Here is a 20,873-nt window from a genome sequence, read left to right as displayed (position 1 = left end):
TGTGCCGGGTGCTTAAGTATGGAGCTGAGCACAGAGCAGAGGTCCGGGCAGGCTAATCTCTGCATCCCCTCAGCACTCTTCCTGGTCTCCAGGATTTGAGTGTGACGCTTGAGGGTGGAGGTGTCTGCAGAGCTGCCAGCTGGGAGGAGGTGGTTCGGAAACTCCCAGGTGCTACTCCGAGCCTCACAACCCAAGGGATGTGCCAAGGACGCTACGGGGATCCCCGAGCCTGGGCGGGCAAGCAAGGAATAGGGACGAACTCCCCCAGATCCGGCCAGGTCCTCTCCCAGGATCGCCCTTGGTTTGGAGTTCCCTCCAGGGTCAGCAAGGACGAGCTGAATGGGTCCTGAGCTGCCGGGGGGAAAGGGGAGGGGCTCTGCAAGAATGGCCCAAGGAGGTGTACCCAGGCCCATAAACAAAGAAATTGGGGGTTCTGCCCTAGGTGCCCAGTGAGTAGGTGGCACGGAGAGCAGGAACGCTGCCCCCGGCCCGGGAGATACCCCAAACACCAGGCGACGTGCTCTGGGCCTCTCACTAGGTAGCCCGCAGGAGGGGTCGGCGCGAGCGCGCGCGGGGTCTCACGCGGCTAGGCAGCGCAGCGCGCATGCTCAGTTCAGCACTTCTCCGGGCGGGGCTGGAGACCCGGCGCTCCGAGGCGGGGGGGAGGAGCGCTCGCGCAGCCGCCCCTGACTGGAGCGGGCTCGGTCGCTGCTGCAGCGCTCAGCGCCCGGGCCCTGCCGGAGCCGGGACTAGCATGTGCCGCGGCTCCCCGGCGACGGCGGCGGCGGCTTCTCTGCAGCAACAGCAGCAGCAGCAGCAGCAGCAGCGACCGCCATGGCCAAGGCCAGCGTGGAGCTCACCCGCGAGCTGCAAGGTAGGAGGCTGCCTTGGTCTCCGGGACGCCCCGTCCGGGAGCATCCCAGACCAGTGCTTTCCTGCCCGTGGTCAGACCCAAGCCCGGTGCCTCCTGCCCCCTCATGCATCCTCGCTCCAAGGCAGCCCCCTACTCCTGCATCCCAGCTCTGGCATCGCTGTCCCCGGAGCATCCTCCTCTGCCCCGCTCGCCTCACCCTACCAAGGACCTTCCTATCCTGGAGCCGCCCGTCCCGCTCTTGGGTGACAGGTGCAGTTCCCTTGCGCTTTCTGGGGCTGACGCTTAGCGTTCCTGACCCACCCCTCGGTGAGGTGTCCAGTGTCCCCTCCTTAGAGTCCTTGCTTTCCCCCCACCCCCGCCGGGCGGGGCCAGGCCCGCCCCGCCAGGCGATGGGAGCTGCCCCTGGTCCTGACCGCTGCTTGTCTTAACACCCTCCCTCTTCTCGGCCCCGCCCCGGAACTGACCCGGGAGAGAGCCCCCTAGATGCCTGGCATCGACCAGGCCATCGGGGCAAAGAAGGGAGACAGGAAAGAGGCTCTGGACTGAAGCTAAAATCAAAAGCAGGGTCCCTTCAGCTTACCTCCCACAGCCCCCTTCCCAACCTGCCCTCTTCTCATTACCCACCACCCACACTTCAAAGCCTCTTCTGGTTTCATAGGTTCTCATACTTAGCCCAAACCAAGGCCTGCCCGCACCCCCAGCAGTGCCACAACCCTGACCCCAGAGGCTGAGCACAGGCTAGCCCACGCAGAGAGCAGGAGCTCAAGGATGCTAAGAGCCATGATGCACTGTGGCGATTTCCCACAGATACCCTCACACACTGGATCACAATCATGAGATGTGTGTATACACATCTTTACAGAAACTGTACCTCCACCACACACATGTACCCCCACTGCACACGTGTACATATGCACACTATGGGATATCCGGATGGTTCTGCCAGCAGATGGGTATGGGGCTCATTTAAACATTAAATCCTTCCCCCACCACCACCAACACACACATACACACACACACACACACACACACACACGAACTGTCTGGCACTGTGCCCTTTCACAGTAGCAAGCCAGCAGACTCATTCACACTTCTCTGTCCCTGCCAATGCCATACTCAGGCTCCCTGGCATTGTCAGAAGGCATACATACACACTCGTAGTAAAGTCAGACTCCCACACCCAGACCACCTAGGATACAGTCAGGGGACACCCCCACACCCCCACATACTGACTCACTGTGTATGTGTTGATGGGCTGGAGAAATCCTTCACACCCTCAGAGGTATAAGACATACCCTCCTACAGGCAGTGCCACTCAGCTACTGTCCCCTAACTCAGGGACATCAGGAGCCAGAGTTTTCTCCATTCTACATTCCCTCTCCAATAGGAAAAGTCACCCACGAAGGAAAAGTCTCTGTACCATACTTCTTTGTCCCTGTTTCTCTCTCCTCTAATCTGCCCCTGCCTCTGCCTCTATCTGAACAACCCTGAGGGAGTGGGGGTGGCCAGGGTGAGGGGAGCTCTGAGCAGGCCCCCACCCATCTGCAGACAGCATCCGGAGGTGCCTGAGCCAAGGGGCTGTGCTCCAGCAACATCGAGTGAAGCTAGAGACAAAACCCAAGAAGTTTGAGGACCGAGTGCTGGTGAGGGCATTGATCTTGGTGGGGTGAAGGGAGTTGGTGAGAGCAACTGAGCTGTAGGGAGCTAGACAGGAGAGACAGAAATGGGAGAACAGCTGAGGAGATAAAGCCTGGGGGAGGGGCAGGGCGGGCTGGGCTGATGTCTAGGAACCTAAGGTAGGGCAGGAAAGAAAAGGAAACTCCAAGAGCAGAGTTGAGGGGGCTAAAGGAAGGCAGGGTCACCAGGGCCCAGGCAGCTGCCATGAGCAGCTGATACTCTTCTCTGCAGGCCCTGACCTCCTGGCGACTCCACCTCTTCCCCCTTAAAGTCCCTGCCAAGGTGAGTTGAGCAGAGAAGACTAGCATGCTCCCTTCTGAGCCTGGCAACAAGGTCCTAATCAGGAACTGAGCATCTCCATCCCTCCAGGTGGAGAGCTCCTTCAATGTCCTGGAGATCCGTGCCTTCAACACGCTCAGTCAGAACCAGGTGATCACCAGGGTTCTGCATGCCACTATTGGGCCAACTGGAGGAGGGAGTCAATGTCTAAGGCTCTGCCGCTCCCTCCCCCCAGATCCTGGTGGAGACGGAGCGCGGCATGGTGAGCATGCGACTGCCATCAGCTGAGAGCGTGGACCAGGTGACGCGACATGTGAGCTCTGCCCTCTCCAAGGTCTGCCCTGGCCCTGGGTGAGTGGCAAACAAGGGGTATCTCAAGGGATTAGACAACAATGAGACTTAGACAACTAGACAACCTAGAAAAAGAGTGCTCATGTTCCCCTCCTGCTTTTTCCTGGGGGCACAAAAGCTATAACAGGGGAAATAATTGAGAGCCTCTTTCGATCCCACTCTTGGATGATTTGTTCATTTTCCAGGTGTTTGATCCGACGTGGAAATGTGGACACACCTGAGGGCCCCCGAGACACATCCCCCAACTCTGAGACTTCAACATCTACCACCCATAGCGTGTGTGGTGAGCAGGGGCAAACACAAGGAATGTGGGACCCAGGTCATTCTGCCCCATGTCCAGAGCCCTTTGTGCATGGGATTTTGCCTTGAGGAGTCTTTGCCTGCCTTGATGTTCCCGGATCTCAGGAGCTGCATGATGTAGCAGGAACCTAGGATACTAGCACATATGGTGACCTTGAACCCCAAGCTGTTTCACATCCCCTTGCCCTTCATGGAGCCAGTCCATCTCCTCTCCACAGGTGGTTTCTCCGAGACCTATGCTGCCCTGTGTGACTACAATGGGCTGCACTGCCGTGAGGAGGTGCAATGGGTGCGTTGAGCAGGGATTTAGCAGGGAGCCAGTGGGACCTGGAGGGAGGAGCAGATGAGGGGGTGGGGAGCAGGTGTGAGCTAGTTCCATCTCTCCAAGGATGTGGATACCATTTACCATGCTGAGGATAACCGTGAGTTCAATCTTCTGGATTTCAGCCACTTAGAGAGCCGGTAAGCAGTTGGGGCAGAGACTTAACCCCCAAATTCCCCACCTCTGTTCAACCCTGGCCCTTCCCAGGATCTCCCTTCTGGTCCCACCCAGCCCCTGCTCTATCTCCCCAACTCCACACTCCCAACTCCACTGGTATCTAGCCATCTTTCCCCAGTCCAATTACCCCCATCATTGGTCTCTTCTTTCCTACCCCAGCCACCTACTTACCACTTCCTCCTCTCTTCACTATCCCCACAGAGATTTGGCCCTAATGGTGGCAGCCCTGGCCTACAACCAGTGGTTTACCAAACTCTACTGCAAAGACCTGCGGCTGGTAGGAAGTAGGAGAGAGGGGAGGGCAGGGGAGTGTCCTCCTTGGCTCCTGATCTTAGAACCTTTCTGTCCTCAGGGTTCAGAAGTTCTAGAACAGGTGCTACATACCCTGAGCAAGTCGGGGAGCCTGGAAGAGCTAGTGCTGGACAATGCTGGACTTAAGACGTGAGGCCAGCTTCCTCTGTGGGCAGTGGTATCCCCTTCATGTAGTCTTAAGAGTTCTAAAACCTCAGAGCATGGGGTCCCTGAACTATCTCATCCAGCTCCTCACTTTCCAGAGAGGAAGGAAGCTGAGACCCAAAGAGGGCACAAATCAAGTTAGTGGTCAAGCTGGAACTCAGACCTCAGGCTCCCAATGCCCAAATTCATTGGCCTTTCCCTAGTTCTTGCCATACCTTATCCCTGTTTTCCATCAAATGCCAAGCAGGGTGGCAGTCTTGAGGACTCAAAGCTGGGCTTTGTCTCAGCACAACTTCCTAAGGTGTGGCATGCCCTCAGGTACTCCAGAGAGGTGACAAGGTCCCTGGCAGGCCCCAAGCTGCTCCCCTGTTCTGAGGGCCTCTGACCATTGCAGCGCCAGCCAGACAGGCAGGTAGAGGAGGAGGGGAAGCCCACGGGTTGGGACCTGGGGCTCAGCTCCGGACAAATCCTTCCTCCCCTTCCCCGAAGGGACTTTGTCCAGAAGCTGGCCGGGGTGTTTGGGGAGAACGGGAGCTGTGTGCTGCATGCCCTCACTCTGTCCCACAACCCCATCGAGGACAAGGGTGAGCCCCAGCCCTGAATTCTATCCCACCACAATGTAGACCCCTGTCCTAGCCCAGAGTCCAACCCGGGTCTGAACAGTGGCTCTTCAGCCTGATGGTAGCCCCTGTCCCAGCATTTCTATCCTTGACCCCAGGCCTGCACCCTACTCAAGCCCCCATCTGACTCTACACCACCTGCACCTACTGCCCAGCTCTCACTGGGCCCATTCTCTCCACTCCTCAGGTTTCCTCAGTCTGAGCCAGCAGCTACTCTGCTTCCCCACTGGCCTCACCAAGCTGTGCTTGGCCAAGACTGCCATTTCCCCCCGAGGTACTCACACCAGGACCCCTAACCTCTGATTGCTGACCTCCCCCAAGTGCTCCCTGTGATGCTGAGCCTCAGAGGTGCACCCACACATCCACATACCATTCCAGGGATTGTGGGTGGAAAATAGCCACATTTAGGAATGGGGAAGGGTCATGTATTGAGGGGAAGAGGTGGGGATGAGGGCCAACCCAGCCCAGTGCTCGCTGTGCTCAGGGCTCCAGGCACTGGGCCAGACATTTGGGGCCAACCCGGCCTTCGCCAGCTCCCTTCGATACCTGGACCTGAGCAAGAACCCTGGGCTGCTCGCCACCGACGAAGCCAATGTGAGTCCACAGAACATTAGCCTCACCCTTTGCAGAAGCATGCTCAGGATTCAGGGCCAGGGAGTTTTCACCCCGTTGCCCCTGGGGGTAGAGAGACTCTGTCATCTCTTCTCCCGTAGCCTGTCTGTCCTTTCTTCCTAAGGCTCTGTACAGTTTCCTGGCCCAGCCCAATGCCCTGGTGCACCTGGACCTGTCGGGGACTGACTGTGCTGTTGACTTGGTGAGGGGTTGGTGACGGGGAGTGCCAGGCTGAGGGGATTTGGGGAGGCTATGGTGGGTCTCTGTCTCACCCCTGCCCCTTCTCTGAGTACAGAGGTGGGCAGGCTGCCAGGAGGAGTTTAGCAGTAGCTCATACCTATGTGCACCATATCCAGGTCTCGAGATTGCACCTGCTATGCCAAAAGCCAGCCCTCACCTCCTCACTCCAGCTGTGCACCCTAGCCTAGGGCTGTGTCTCCACTGGTGGGAAAGGATGTTTCCCCTAACTTGAGTAAAGGCACCTTAGGAATAGTGGTGGCCCTGCTTTACATATCCGCTGCCTGTGAGCCTCTCCACAGCCCAGGGAACCAGACAGGGAATGGACACACTTTCTACAGAGGACAAAACTGAGGCTTTAAGAAGCTGAGTGTGCATCCACAGTGGGAAAGGGAACCTCCCCGACCTTGGTGGGGAGGGCGGAGGGAGTCCTTGACCTACCACACTCCTCACCTCCTGGCCCCTCTGAGGCCCCCCCATATCTCTCACCACAGCTTCTGGGTGCCCTGCTTCATGGCTGCTGCTCCCACCTCACCTACCTCAACCTGGCTCGCAACAGCTGTTCCCACAGGTGGGGGCAGGAGGGGCAGGGAGGGACAGGGCAAACTGTGGTCATCCCCCTCCCTTGCTGACCTCAGGGATCTCCACAGGAAGGGCCGGGAGGCCCCACCAGCCTTCAAGCAGTTCTTCAGCAGCGCCTACACACTGAGCCACGTCAACCTGTCAACCACAAGGCTGCCCCTGGAGGCCCTCAGGTCTGGTGGGTGCAGGGTTGGGGGGTGTCCAAGGGAACCCAAGGGACCTAGAGGAAGGGTAAATGTGGGCCTACTGACCTTCCTCCTACAGGGCGCTACTTCAGGGCCTCTCCCTCAACAGTCACCTCAGTGATTTGCACCTGGACCTCAGCAGCTGTGAGGTAAATTCTCACCTGTCACCCAGTGTTCATTTCTCCAACCAGAGTCAAATCCTGGCTCCATCTCACCTCTCACCTCTGTGCTACTCCTCTGCAACCCTTTGCCCTAACCACACCTCTGCTTCCCCTCTCTGGCCCTTTTTCCAGAGACCATTGTGTTCTCCCCACCTAAAGCTTTGGTGGGTGGGAGATACCAGGCTTTTCCAGCAGAGGGCAGGAGCGAGCTGTTTTAGGAATAGCAGTCTTTCTGACAGGGAGAGAGAGAGCCTTGAAAAAGGATGGGGTATAGATAAAGGACCTCCCTGGTTTTATACCCACAACCTCGTGTGACCTTGGAACCCTGGCATTACTACTCTGGTCTATGAGGATTAAAGGTTCCCTATTCCCCCACTCCATCTCTTACCCCAATCCCGGCCTTCCCTGCTCTACCCTGTCTCTGCAGCTCCGCTCAGCAGGAGCCCAGGCCTTGCAGGAGCAGCTGGGGGCTGTCACCTGTGTGGGCAGCCTAGATCTGTCAGACAATGGTGAGTAGAACACCTCTTTGAACAAAAGGAAGAAGCCCTGAGGAGACCCCAGTTAGCCTCAGGCCTCAAGGCCAGGCCTGTCCCATCTACTGACCAGGGTTCGACTCGGACCTCCTGACCCTGGTGCCTGCACTTGGCAAGAACAAGTCCCTCAAGCACCTGTTCCTGGGCAAGAACTTCAATGTCAAGGCCAAGTGAGGCCCCCTTCCCACGCCCAGAGATCCTCATCCTTTCATCCACCCATCCTCTTGGCTCACTGTATTACCTCTGGCCACCTCTCTCCTCCTTCAATAGTATGACCCCAGCCCCTTCCCCTTCTACTCTGAGCCCCAATTCCCCACAGGACCCTGGAGGAGATCCTCCACAAGCTGGTACAACTGATCCAGGAAGAGGACTGTGTGAGTGACTGGGCCTAGGAGGGGACCTCCAGTGGCAGGGGACTGTGGGGACTGGACCCAACCCCTGCTTGCCCACTCAGTCCCTGCAGTCACTGTCAGTGGCAGACTCCCGACTGAAGCTCCGTACTAGCATCCTCATCAATGCTCTGGGAAGTAACACCTGCCTGGCCAAAGTGGATCTGAGCGGCAATGGCATGGAGGACATCGGGGCCAAGATGCTGTCTAAGGCCCTGCAGATAAATTCCTCCCTCAGGTGAGATCCACACCTGGACTCTCCGACCCAAAATTCCAACCCCCCACAACACACACATATGTATGTACACATTCTTGCCTCAATGCCTTGTATTCCAACCTTTGGAAGACCCCCATCCCAGAACCATCACTAAGTCAGGAAAGGAGGGAGGGCTTTAGAGGAAGGGGTGACAAACCAGTGCTCACCTTCCCTCAGAACTATCCTATGGGATCGGAACAATACATCTGCCCTGGGCTTCCTGGATATTGCGAGGGCACTGGAGAGGTAAGTGGACCAAGGCCCTGCCCTGATCCAAGCCCCCTGCCTCCCCTTGCCAGGATCAGGCCTAAACTACCCCAGCCCCAACCAGTCTCCTCCACAGAAGTGTAAGGAAGGACCATGAAAGAGGGGAAATGATGCACAAGGGGTGGGCTTTGGGGAGCAGGGGTCCTGCCCTACCCAGCCATTCTGTGTCACACAGCAACCATACACTGCGCTTCATGTCCTTCCCGGTGAGCGACATCTCCCAAGCCTACCGCAGTGCCCCTGAGCGCACGGAGGACGTCTGGCAGAAGGTGGAGGGTGCTATCTTAAGCAGGGTGAGAAAGCAAGGGGCAGAGGGCAGCCCATGTCCTTAGCCCTGATCCTACCCACTTCATGGTCTCCAGATCCAATGGTGCCTGGTGAGGAACAACCACTCTCAGACATGCCCCCAGGAGCAGGCCTTCAGGCTACAGCAGGGCCTGGTGACCAGCAGCGCCGAGCAAGTAAACGTTTCCCTCTGGGACACATGGGGCATGAAGGGTACAGGGGTAAGGTGGTGAAGTGCATGGGGTGGGGGCAGGAAGAGGCATCAGGTAATCACATAACTGGATTGAGCATGTAGGAAAGCAAAAGGACAGGGTATTCAGAATGTGGGCTCCAAACATATGTGGGAAAACAAGTAGCCCCAGACAAGAGATGCACAGGGTTCTGGGAACTTGACTGAGCATTCAGGAAGGGAATTCTAAAGAGAGAGACTGGGGCTACCCAAAGACATCACTACCACCACTGCCAATGTCAGCACCAGGTGCATGGACCAAAGGGTCTGACCTGAGACCCCTGACAATCCTGCCACTGTGCTCCAGATGCTGCAGCGGCTGTGTGGACGAGTGCAGGAGGAGGTGCGGGCACTGAGGCTGTGCCCTTTGGAACCTGTGCAGGATGAGCTGCTCTACGCTCGGGACCTCATCAAGGATGCCAAAAACTCCCGGGCGGTGAGCCCTCTGCAGCCCCACCCTCCCTGACAGTCTGGAGAACCCAAGAAGGCCAACCATACTAACCCAGGAGTGTCCAGGCATCTGCTCTCCTAGCCCAAAGCCCCCAGGGACGTTTTAGGCTCTGATTCTGGTCTCTGAACCTAACCCCTTCCTTCCCTAGCTGTTTCCCAGCCTCTATGAGCTGGGCCATGTGCTGGCCAATGACGGACCTGTGCGGCAGAGGCTGGAATCAGTAGCCAGTGAGGTGTCCAAGGCTGTGGACAAGGAGCTGCAGGCAAGTCCTGGAGAAGGGAGGAGGCCATGATGGGAACCCAGTGTTGACCAATGTCCAAAGCTAAGAATTGAAGTCAGAGAAGGAGGGTAAAAAGGAAATGCACAGTTGAGACTACCCACAGTACCCCTGTGCAAAAGCATTACAACAATATGGGGCTTGGATTTTTCTGCAAGCTTTGACCTTGGACCCTAAACTGTAACCTCCCCTTCTCTGAATTCTGATCCTGGGACTGTTTCTCCCCCTTTCTATGTGGTAGGATAGAAGAAGCACTGATTATGAGGTAGGGAAGCCTGAGTGTCCAAGGCTCTAACAGATCTGTGTCCTTAGGCAGGTCCCTCAGTGTCACCATGGGGAACTGGAATAGACAGGCTAACGTTTCTTGCACTGAAGTGCCAGCCCTGACTGCTCCCCTTGGGACTCTGGCCTCCCTTCTCCCCACACTAGGTGATCCTGGAATCCATGGTCAGCCTAACACAGGAGTTATGCCCCGTAGCCATGCGGGTGGCTGAGGGGCACAATAAGATGCTGAGCAATGTGGCAGAGCGCGTCACTGTGCCTCGGAACTTCATCCGAGGGGCACTGCTGGAGCAGGCGGGACAGGACATTCAGAACAAGCTGGAGTGAGAAAGAGCATGGGGCTGGGGGTAGGGCTGGACTTGGCTCAGAGTACATAGGGACTTGGGAACTATCAGCAGCAATGAATAATGAATGGCATAATCTCTGTTGTGAGGGATAAATCTTTAACCAAATGCAACCTTGCTATTTAGAATCTGACTGGTCTTTGCCCTAGTAATCGTAAATGCTGAGCTGGGGTTTAGAAGCCCCGGTGGTACACAAACAGGTATATGCAGCATGTACCCACATACATATACCAGGAATTGTTTCCTAGAAACAAAACCCAACTTCCTCAAAGATATGAGCAAAGTGATGTATGTCAGACACCTAGATGCCATGTTCTCTTCCTCCCTGTCTTCATTTTCCCTAAAGTGCTTTCACTCTGGGTCTGGGTGCCACCACTCACCAAAGCAAATAAGTAAAGAATCTGAAACAGCCAGGCTCAAGAAGTACAGGTTTCTTTTTTTTAATATTTTTTAGTTATAGAGAGATGCAATATCTTTATTTTGTTTATTTATTTTTATGTGGTGCTGAGGATCGAACCCAGTGCCTCACATGTGCAAGGCAAGCGCTCTGCCACTGAGCCACAAGCCCAGCCCCAAGAAGTACAGGTTTCTACACTTTCAAGGTTTATTCAGCACCCAAATTCACCTAGCTCTGTTCCACTGGGGCTCCTGACCTAGAACCTCCTTGCTCCTCCTTCAATTCCTCTTTGACCACAAACACGAGGGCTGGAACTAGACATGTTTGTGGAGACATGACTGTGGTAGACATAAGGTGCCTCCTATAGCAGCCACATTCTCCATGGGTAGCCAAGCCCACTGACCCATTCTCTTAGGCATCTGCGGTAGGGAGGGGCTGAGGCTCCGTGCCAGACAAGGGGTGACTGAGCAGCCCCACCTATGCCTACAGTGAGGTGAAGCTCTCAGTTGTCACCTACTTGACCAACTCCATAGTGGATGAGATCCTGCAGGAGCTGTACCACTCCCACAAGAGCCTGGTAAGTCTTCTGAACCTGGCCAGGCTGGGGCATGCCCTCCACCCTGCATCACCCCATCCCAACCTCCCATATCCCTGAGAGGTGGGCAGCTTCCTTGGGATCCTAGTCATACCTATCCTTTCCCAGGCCCGGCACTTGACCCAGTTAAGGACACTATCAGATCCACCAGGGGGGCTGGGCCAAGGGCAGGATCTGTCCTCCAGAGGCCGAGGCCGGAACCATGACCACGAGGAGACCACAGATGATGAACTTGGGACCAACATCGTGAGCCACCCCCCCTTAACCTGGGTCCTGCCTTTGAACCTATATTACTTTGCCCCCTCCCAAGACTCCACTCTCTACCTCTCTGTGCCTGGCCTCCCCTCAAACTCAATCCAGCCCAGCCTCTTCCCTGGTCCCAGTGCCTCAGCCCCCTGAGCAGCAGGAGGGAGGATAAACTCCAAAGAAAAGGCTTTAATGAGGAGTAAGAGGCTCCAGTTGAGGGTTCTTGAGCCCTGGCCCCATCCTGTGTCCATTTCTGCAGGACACCATGGCCATCAAAAAGCAGAAACGCTGCCGCAAGATCCGGCCGGTGTCTGCCTTCATCAGTGAGTCCCCAGCCTCAGTTCTCATGTCCTCCGGGCTCCTATGCCTTCCCTAGGCCCTCTTTCCCTTTCTTCTCTGTCTCTGCATCCTCTCTTCTCCCTATCCCTCCTGCTAGTCCCTCTAATGCTGCTGTACCCACAGGTGGGAGCCCTCAGGACATGGAAAGCCAACTGGGGAGCCTGGGGATCCCCCCTGGCTGGTTCTCAGGACTCGGGGGCAGCCAGCCTTCAGCTAGTGGCTCCTGGGAAGGTCTATCTGAGCTGCCTACTCATGGTTATAAACTAAGGCATCAAACACAAGGGAGGCCCCGGCCCCCCAGGACCACCCCACCAGGACCAGGTCGGCCCAGTGTGAGTCCCAAAGACCTTACAAAGGACTGACTTTCCTTAGCAATGCTATTGCCAGGGATTCCAGCTTTAGGTCCTAGATGCCAGAGAATTTAGCTTTGGGGAATTGGGCAGGAGCCCAAGCAAGCCATAAAACAGTTAAGGGATTATCCAGTTTAGATGGGAGCTAGACCTTATTGCAGATAATAAATCTCCATCTAGCTGGGGATGGTGGTACCCAGCTACTCAGGAGGCTGAGGCAGGAGGATTTCCTGAGCCCATGAGTTCAAGACCAGCCTGGCAACACAGCAAGACCCCATATCAAAAAATAAAGAAATGAGGAAAGAAATCTCTGTCTACCAGGCAGTGACATTCTAATTTTTATGAAGGACAAAGCCAAGAGCCACCAAGTTTAGGAAATGCCTAGGTGAATCAAAGTCTGAATTTCCATTGGGCCAAGTCCAAAGGGAAGGCTCTGAGAGGTTGGGAGGTGGGATTTCTGACCCAGATGAGCTATCCCACAGGACTCTTCCTCTTAGCAGGTACCAGTACCTGGGACTCGTCAGGAGAATGGAATGGCCAGCCGCCTAGATGAGGGGCTAGAGGACTTTTTCAGCCGAAGGGTCATGGATGAAAGTTCCAGGTATGATGCCTAGACACACTCTCATTTTCAGTTCCTATCCTCCCAATTCCCCTGAAGTCTCTCCAGCAACAGTGTCCCCAATCCAGTCTCTCTGGGACATTTTTCCACATTCTTATCCTTCCCCCACATCCTTTAACTCCTATGCCTCTAAGTCTCCTCATGACAGTTAAAAAGGATGGAGCCAGCATGAACTACCAGATTGGGATGGTAGGGACAGGGCAGAGGTGACAGGCCCTGGGATGGGTGGCCCATTAGTAGTATGAGGCCCTGAGGCCAGTGGCCTCCATCTCTGTCTTACACAGACTCCCCAGGATATGTCCAGAAAAAGCCAGGACACTTGGAGGAGAAAAATTGTTGCCAAGGCGAGGGGGTAGACAGTCTGGGAGGAGAGAGTCAATTTAGGGGAAAAAGACTACTGGAGGTTTATGATGGGGAAGAAAAGGACACTACCTCCTCTGAGAACTAAGTAAGTGGAAAGGCGCACAGGGCAGCAGGAGAGACCAGATGAGAGAGAGAAATAGGATATTCATTAGACCCAGGATGAACCAACACCAGCACCACTCTGGGCTCTGCATCTAGCGTTTGTCACTAACTCACCCCAACTCTGCCCAGCTACCCCAGGACTCTGAGGACTGTTCGGCCAGGCCTCTCAGAGGCACCACTGCCTCCACTCCAGAAGAAGAGGCGCCGAGGCCTGTTTCATTTTCGGAGGCCCCGGAGCTTCAAGGGGGACAGGGGACCAGGGTCCCCCACTGCTGGACTCCTCCTCCCTCCACCCCCACCCCCACCCCCAACTCAGGAGAGCCCTCCCAGCCCAGACCCCCCAAGCCTCGGCAATAACTCTTCTCCCTGCTGGAGCCCAGAGGAGGAAACCAGCCTCCTCCCTGGATTTGGTGGGGGAAGGGGACCTTCCTTTCGTAAGAAGATGGTAAGTAAAGCAGGGGGTGCCGCGTCCTCCCTTTCTCCTGTCCCTCACATAGCCCATTCGCTAACATCACCCCAACATTAATGGGAGAATGTTAGGACTCAAGGTTCTGAGGAGCACTGGTCATTCCATTTCTCCTTTCCTTGAGAATGGACTAATACCTGGTAGCCCAGAGCATGCTGGGAGTGCTGTATGAAAATGATGGCATTGGAAGGACTTCTCTCAGGGTCATGGCAGGGCTCCCCAGGGCCAGTGACTCAGTGGGGTGGGGGTGCTCCCACTGCTCCACTGCTGCCCATGTAGTTCCTTCTCCATCAGGAACTGCTTGTAAACAAGAGACCTTGTTCCAGGGCACCGAAGGGTCAGAGCCAGGGGAGGGGGACCCAGTTCCTGGGACAGCACAGCAGCCAAGGGCCCACGGTGTTGCCCTTCCTGGGTTGGGAAGAGCCAAGGGTTGGAGCTTCGACGGGAAACGAGAGGTGAGAGGAGCCTGGTACTACAAGCTGAGGGTCCTGTGGGTCCCTGTCCACCATCCCCCTTCCTGCTCCCTCATTGCTGGTGATTCCACAGAGAATGCAGGTGCTTTGGAGTTGGAAGTTGTTGGCTGCAGTTCTCTGCACTACCCATGCTTGCCAGGGAATTTGGGACTAGCTACTAAACCTCTTGGATATTGTAAAATACGTGGTTGGAGGAGTCATAAAACTACTCACCTCTAGTGCTCTTCTTCCCAAACTTTGGTAACTTGATTGCAGTCCATTTATGATGATTTTCGCCTTATCCATGTGCCACCTAAATTAGTATTTATGTAATATTTTTATTTAAATCAATTCACCTTTTTTTAAACTTAGTCTAGACATAAGCATTATCATCTTTAAAATCTCAGGCACTTTGTATAAGTAATTTTTCTATTAACCATAGAATAAACATCTATCTATTAAGATAGAAGTATGTTAATTTGTGTAAGCCATTTCTTGTGCCCCCAGGATGGTAAGGGTGCCACTTGGGAAACATGGTCCAAGTATCTAGGAAGTAGTGACATGAAAATGACATGAGATGCCAGAGCAGAAACCATTTGTCAATTGCAGTCCCCCATGGAGGGGGCTTTTCTCATGACCTGATCTGACTTACCCATTCTTTCAGGGCACAGGCCCAGACCTGGATGACAGCACCCAGGCTTGGCAGAAAAGGCGCTCTTCAGATGATGCAGGTGAGATTACTCATCCTTGCTCCCCTCCTTTGACCCTTCTCTCAGGATCCCCTCCTAATTTGCCCTTTCTCTTTCTTCCTTTCCCTTTCCCATCTCCTTCCATTCCAGGACCTGGAGCCTGGAAGCCACCCCCACCACCTCAAAGCACCAAGCCAAGCTTCAGTGCCATACGACGAGCAGAGGCCACATGGCACATAGGTATGGAGAGCCCCTTCCCAGGCAGCAGCACCAAAAATCCAGGGCATGTCCAAAGAAACAGAAGCTGTGGCTCCTGAGCTGAGGAATTTCCCACCAACATGGGGCAGTGAGAAGTCAGCACAATGAAAATGTTTAAGGGTATTTTACAAAGCTACATTCAAAAGAGACAAACAGTTCCATCCAAAGAAAAAATCTCCAGATCAAAAGTGGTTTCACTACAGCTAACAGACAGGAGCAATGTTTTATCGATGGTTCCAGCAAATCCTCTAGGATAGGTGCCGCCTCAGACCACCATCAGCACAGCAGTGCCCTCTATAGAGAAGTTCCCATTCTGCTCCTTAGCTGGGAAGAGGGTGGGAAGTCAAGCTGCTAGGGAGTGCCAGCTATGCCAGGCTCATTTCAAACATTTCAGCCTCCTGTAAAAATACCTCGTCGACCTATCATTGGGTTATTCAGAAAGGTGCCCCAAAGGAGGGGCAAGAGCACTGCTTTGGAGGTCAGACGCCCTGGATATTGGTCCTGCTCAGCCACCCATGACTTTAAATAGGTCATTTATTTTCTGGTCTCATGACTGGAGGAATAAAATGGAGGAGGACTATTCCAGGTATGATACTTCCCTCCTGCTGGGTTCAGAGTACCTTAAGTATAAGGAGCCACTAAAGAAAAGCTGACCAGCTCAGCATTGACTTGAATTTCCAAGGCCTGGAATATGACCCCTGACAATATTGACATGGACAAAATCTTCCTGTAGACACATACACCCCCTTGCCCTCCTCCACTCCTACCCCTGGACTAATACATACAGGACCAGAAGGAGTTAAAAGATGGGCAGGCAGGTCTGACTTGGGCTGCCTGCTCTCCATAGTCCCTTCCTGCCCCTTTTGGCCCTTGCTCCTCTCTCCCCTGTAGTGCCCAGAGCCAAGCTGACATGGTCATGACAGTGCCTGTGTGCCTTCCCCATCCTCCAAGGCCAACCCAGCACTGGGGCATCTGTACTGACTTCCCATCCCTCACACAGACTGGGTCAAGTATTCAAAGCAGGGCCGCATCCTTCATTTAGGAAACCACAGTCAGAATAGGCAGATGCTTCACTGCACGCATCCCTCATAGTGACGCATATAGACTCCATTTGCCAGGTGTTTACCCTCAGACTCATGCTGCTTAAAAGTTGGGGCAAGGAGGCAGCGGGGAGGGCAGCAATGTGCCAGTGTACTCTCCTTGAGTCTGTCTCTAAATCAGACTGGCAAACAGTTCTGGGAATGTCAGGCTGCAGTATTGGCAGAGCCCTGGGACACTGCAGCTCTGGATGGGCAGCCATGCCTGTGGGTCTAACAGGCCCCATGTCCCGGCTTTGCCCTGGTAGGAAAGGACCTGGGTTCTGCTCTGCAAGAGAGGCATCCAGGCCAGAGCCCCCTCAAGAGGTGATGACCTCAGGGTGATCCTGGGTACCCAGAGCTAAGGAAAGGTGGCCATTGAAGGGTAGAAGGGGACATCAAAGGCAGAGATGGAGCAAATGGAACTGAAGGGGGAAAGTCTTGGCCTATGGGGCTTCCCCAGAGGAGGACACCGAGGAGGGCTCTTCAAGCATGCCTTTTCCTGTAGCTTCTTCTGTCTGCTATCCCCCAGCTGAGGGGAGTGCCCCCAACCACAGCTGCCAGAGCCCCAGCCCAGCCTCCCAAGATGGGGAGGAAGAAAAGGAGGGAGCCTTATTCCCAGAGAGGATGGTTCCAGCCAGGAATGCCAAGGTGAGGGCCAGCAAGGTGGGTGGGTAGGGTGCTTGGATGGGGCAAGGAGACTGACCCAGCACCTTCCTTCCTCTGCCAGCTACAGGATCCCCCTTTAGCTCCACGGCCTCCCAAGCCAGTAGCTGTCCCCAGAGGTCGCCGGCCCCCTCAGGTACCAGGAGGCAGGGAGGAGACCGAGGCTGGGAATACAGCCCCAGGAGTCAACAAGTCCCGGCTGAGGCTGGGTTCACAGCAAGACCAAGAGGAGCCTGAAGTCCAAGGTCTGCTTCCCTGGCTAAGTGAGGGGCTCAGGGAATCCTCAGAAACCTTGCTGTCCACATCGGTTCCCCTTAAAAGGCATGGAATAAGCAACAACCAGGAGTCACAGCCTGGATAAGCATCCCAGCCTGTGATCTCCCACATATGCCAAGCTTGCTATGAATGTCATTTCAGGACCCCCTGATCCAGGCCGCCGGACTGCCCCACTGAAACCCAAGAGGACACGGCGGGCGCAGTCCTGTGATAAACTGGAGCCTGATAGAAGACGGCCCCCTGACCCCTCAGGTGCCAGTGGTGAGAGGGCAGGACCCCTTCCCACCTATCTGTCAATCTATTCAACACAGGGTGCTGGCTCTCCCTGCCCAGGAAACAGAGTTCCATGAATTTGTCCCCAGCAGGAACCAGTGAGCCAGGAACAGACTGACAGCTGCCACGACACCTTCCTCTCCAGCCTTCCTCTCAACATGTGCCTCACAAGGACTCAGACCCCTATCCATCCCTGTTCCCCCAGACTCCTTGCCAGCCCTGTCCAACAGGCACAGGGGAGTTGGAGGCCAGGGACTGGAAGGGAGGAAGCAACCTGGAGAGAGGGAGGCTCTCAGTGCCTGCCTTGATGCCTCGCTCTGCAGAGAGCTTCAGGGTGGGGCCTGTCTCCTCCCCTGGGAGGGTAGATCTCTGTCCCTGTATCCCCAGGGGCTTCTCCCCACTTGTATAGAATAAAAAAGAAAAAAAAAATGTCTGCCTTCAGTCTCTGCTGTCTTCCCCATTCACTTCCCACACTCCCACCATCTGTTCCCTTCCCACAAGCCTCCAGGGCTTGGCCTCAGTGGAGGAAAATGAGGAACACCCCACAGGTATGGGGCTGAGACTCTGAAAGGAGAAGGAGAATAACAAAGCTGCTCAGAAGGGGACTTCTAAGTCTCTCTGGTAGGATGGGCTATTAGTGCAGGGTCAGGGCTGCAAAATGAGACCAACATAGTGTGTGTCCAGCTTTGGAAGATGCAATGGGATTGAAAGGCCCCAGCATACCAGGGGGAGATTGGGGAGCAGTGGGTGTGCATGTGTATATGCATTCACACACATGCTCACTATCAGTGTCACACGTGTCATCCTGTGAGCACCCTCAGTAGTCAAAAATCTCAACAGTAGAGTAGCTTATAGGTGAACAGAGTCTCTATGACATGAGGAAATGATTAAATTAATCATTTCCCTCAGTACCTTTGATATTCAGAGCCTCTTAATAGCCTCTTCTTCTGTGTGGCCTTCTTGATGTCCTCCCCACTCACCTGCATTCAGCCCCTCCTCACAAGGCCCTACTGCCTCCTCAGCAGGTCAGTGATGTTGCATCTGTCACACTTCACTGCATTTCATATTGGTGTATCATCTCTGCATGTGCACTTCTCTCTTCCAGACACTTCTGCCTCCCGCAGGGGAGAGGCTACATTCGAACCACCTGGTTAGCCCCAGTGCCTGGTATAATGCCTGGCACTCAGGAGATGGTTAATAAATAGTTGCTACCTTAATAAATGAGCAGCTTAAAGGAAGATGTCCTGGTGAATGCTCTTGTGTTCTTATCCCAGATCGCCATGTGTTCAAACGTCTTCATGTGTGACTTATAGCTCCCCAGGCAATTAATTGCTCACTTCCCCTGGTATCACTAAGAATGACTAATGTCTTGCTTCCTTAAGATCTGCACATGGCACGGTCACTCCCACAAGGATGTGGCCCTACATGCGCAGTTGGGGAGAGGGGTGGTTGGGTACACTGTGTCACCAGGAAGACGCCTTGGGTATCAGTCCTTTAGCACATGCCCCCACTGTGCAGCCCTGTCCTCCAAGGGCTTCATGCCCAGGATGTGAGTCTGTGTCCTAACCAATCATGTCCATTTCCTGTTTCTCCTTATAAAAAGGTGGCTAGGAAACTGGACATCATTCTTAAAGCCATGAGGGTCTGCGTGGTGTGTGGTGGTTTTTAAACAGCACGTGAAATCAACATCCTGTTGTATCCTGGGTTGGTGTGAGTGAACCTATATATATGTGTGTGACAAGTAAAGCCCAGTGTTCTTTGATATGTGACTGCAAATATCCTTAACAAGTGTAATACTGTTGAAAGCACTGAGACTGGGTGTGTTTCACACTGTGTATGGGTGGGGCTGTAACTGTCATGGTGTCACAGTGAGTTTACGTACTGGCGCCTGTGTGTGTCAAGATATGTGTGAGCCGTGGGTGCACGTGTCGCCATTCTTTCTGTGTGGATGTGTGTGGATGTGTGTGCATGCACCACTGCGGCATGTGCATCTCTGTGATGCTGGGTGTGGGTGTGGTGTGAAGGGGAAGACGTGTGTCACTGTGTCTGCGGGGGTCCTGCCTCTGAGCCACCCCCAGCCCGCCCTCCTTCCCCAGTTCTGTGGCTCCCTCTCAGGCAATGGCCCTGCCTCTCCCCTCTTCTCCCTCCCAACCGGTCTGTGCGGGGGGAGCTTGTGCTGCGGCCCCCCCATCCCTCCCCATCCAGGCCCCATAAATAGCAGCAGAGCTGGAGCCGGAGCCGGCGCCAGCGGCTGGAGCAGCAAGGGAGTCAGGGCCAGGGCTGAAGAGGAGAGCCGGAGAGAAGAGCCCCCGACTGAGAGCCCAGGTGAGCCCACCCTTTCTCCCTAGAGCAGCCCTGGTCCTACCCAACCTGGCCCAGTCTCCATAACAACATCTCCTCTGGCCCCCAGAGAGGTCCCTCAACCCTGCCTGATCCCCTCACCACCAAATGTCCCTGCCTATATCAATCAGGAGACCCACAAGAGTGGGGAGACTCATAGCTAGAAGGCAGAAAACCCCAGCCCAGACCCTCACTCACATACCTACAAGGATACATTGAGAGAAGATGGGTACCAACCAGGGAAGGGTCTCAGTTTTGAAGGAGGTACAGAAACTGTCACACCCTCCCGGAGATGGACACATGACAGAAAGGGGCAGACACAGAGGGTGGGGCACTCAGACACACCAACACACACTCACTCGGGGAAAGCACAGCATGAGATCTGACAGTCTCACCCTTGAGACCTGGACAGACACAGATAGATGGACTGACCGGCCATGAACTCAGGCCGGCATACCCCTGCCTGCTGCTGCCCAAGATTTTGTAGCAGCGCTGGGGGAGGATGGAGCGCATGCATCCCACGGGCAGCATGGAGGGGGCTGTGGCTCCCCCAAAACCCTGTCGCTAAGAGACAGTGCCAGTGTTGCCAAGAAGTGTGAGACCAGAGGAGGGGGGAGGGCTGCAATTTTTGTCATAGTGAGAGCCACTGCCAGGAGCCTGGGGGAGCCTTCAGCAGAGCTCTGGTCCTGAATCTAATTCCCAAGCCCACTGCCCCTCCTTTCCCATCAGGCAGCCAGAAGATGAGTGGGGGTAGGGAGAGGACAGGGACAGCCCAGCAGAGCACCTTCCAACCTGTCTCCTCCTGCCTACTGCGGACTTCATTCCTGAGACCTTTTCTCTTCAGACCTCCAGGGGCCTCTCCAGCCCCTGCCCACCCCCTTGCCCCAGTTCAGCTCGCTCATGCCAAGACTGAGTGCAGTGCTGGCTCAAACACCAGTCGGGAAATAGCAGAAGATGCTGAGCCAGCAGACAGCATGGATCAATCGATGGCCTGGAAGCCAGGACTGCCAGGAACCCTGCTGCGTCCCCCAACACTTTCCAGCCCCATCCGCACATACCTAGGCTGGTAGCTGACAGAAGCACAACAGGGAGAGGCTCTGCTCCTCCATCCTCCCCTGCTCAGAGTTCTGGGGAAGTCAGGCAGAAGGCAGGGAAAGCAGGAAGTCCATGAGACCCCAGGGCCTCAGTAAGGAGGGCAAGGTGGGGGGGGGGGGTCCTGA

At 55.0% G+C, this 20,873-nt stretch overlaps 2 protein-coding genes and 1 long non-coding RNA gene across 20 annotated transcripts in view; 2 read left to right on the top strand and 1 right to left on the bottom strand.

Moving 5' to 3' along the window:
- The window catches only part of LOC125615267, a 93,362-nt gene extending 72,496 nt beyond the window's left edge, over positions 1-20,866 (bottom strand). Inside the window, exons 1-2 of the long non-coding RNA XR_007345851.1 lie at positions 20,712-20,866; positions 14,310-14,388 (exon numbers count right to left, since the gene is read on the bottom strand). This is a non-coding gene — a long non-coding RNA (uncharacterized LOC125615267). The remainder of the gene's footprint in view (positions 1-14,309; positions 14,389-20,711) is intronic.
- On the top strand, positions 124-17,737 carry Carmil3 (capping protein regulator and myosin 1 linker 3). 16 transcript variants are annotated; one of them, XM_015492493.2, is made up of 40 exons: positions 124-874; positions 2,423-2,517; positions 2,783-2,833; positions 2,921-2,980; positions 3,066-3,181; positions 3,367-3,464; positions 3,700-3,770; positions 3,870-3,943; positions 4,182-4,257; positions 4,333-4,421; positions 4,926-5,020; positions 5,244-5,330; positions 5,541-5,650; positions 5,793-5,870; positions 6,400-6,476; positions 6,556-6,660; positions 6,752-6,821; positions 7,261-7,342; positions 7,440-7,536; positions 7,686-7,740; positions 7,821-7,993; positions 8,189-8,257; positions 8,454-8,547; positions 8,641-8,739; positions 9,100-9,228; positions 9,392-9,505; positions 9,950-10,125; positions 11,033-11,120; positions 11,247-11,384; positions 11,644-11,707; positions 11,847-12,055; positions 12,574-12,674; positions 13,287-13,602; positions 13,950-14,078; positions 14,740-14,806; positions 14,915-15,004; positions 16,631-16,749; positions 16,829-17,009; positions 17,182-17,292; positions 17,406-17,737. In XM_015492493.2, the coding sequence occupies exons 1-40, from the start codon at positions 835-837 to the stop codon at positions 17,429-17,431; spliced, it is 4,119 nt and encodes a 1,372-aa protein (XP_015347979.2). In that variant the 5' UTR covers positions 124-834; the 3' UTR covers positions 17,432-17,737. The 16 variants fall into 16 exon arrangements, with proteins under 16 accessions (XP_015347979.2, XP_048654731.1, XP_048654730.1 ...); XM_048798774.1 differs by having other exon boundaries at positions 16,835-17,009; positions 17,182-17,301; positions 17,403-17,667; XM_048798773.1 differs by having other exon boundaries at positions 17,182-17,301; positions 17,403-17,667.
- Cpne6 (copine 6) overlaps positions 19,006-20,873 on the top strand; it is a 7,853-nt gene continuing 5,985 nt past the window's right edge. The window contains exons 1-2 of one of the 3 annotated variants that reach the window (XM_048798777.1): positions 19,006-19,023; positions 19,519-19,638. The gene's annotated coding sequence lies outside the window, so the exon portion shown is untranslated. Of the gene's footprint in view, positions 19,024-19,386; positions 19,639-20,873 lie in introns of those variants that run through there. The other 2 variants (XM_015489237.2, XM_015489228.2) reach the window with 2 other exon arrangements.

Source organism: Marmota marmota, unplaced genomic scaffold, assembly GCF_001458135.2.
Source record: "Marmota marmota marmota unplaced genomic scaffold, marMar, whole genome shotgun sequence".
Taxonomy (NCBI): domain Eukaryota; kingdom Metazoa; phylum Chordata; class Mammalia; order Rodentia; family Sciuridae; genus Marmota; species Marmota marmota.
The sequence above is the reverse complement of the archived record's forward strand: the minus strand, read 5'-3'. Positions and strand labels throughout refer to the sequence as shown.

Bases quoted from the DNA above. Each gene is read 5' to 3' on its own strand.
- Carmil3 (XM_048798760.1), top strand. From the start codon at position 835: ATGGCCAAGGCCAGCGTGGAGCTCACCCGCGAGCTGCAAG. The intron at 6,822-7,260 runs GTAAATTCTCAC...CTGTCTCTGCAG, and splicing joins TGGACCTCAGCAGCTGTGAG to CTCCGCTCAGCAGGAGCCCA. The intron at 11,121-11,246 runs GTAAGTCTTCTG...ATCCTTTCCCAG, and splicing joins ACCACTCCCACAAGAGCCTG to GCCCGGCACTTGACCCAGTT.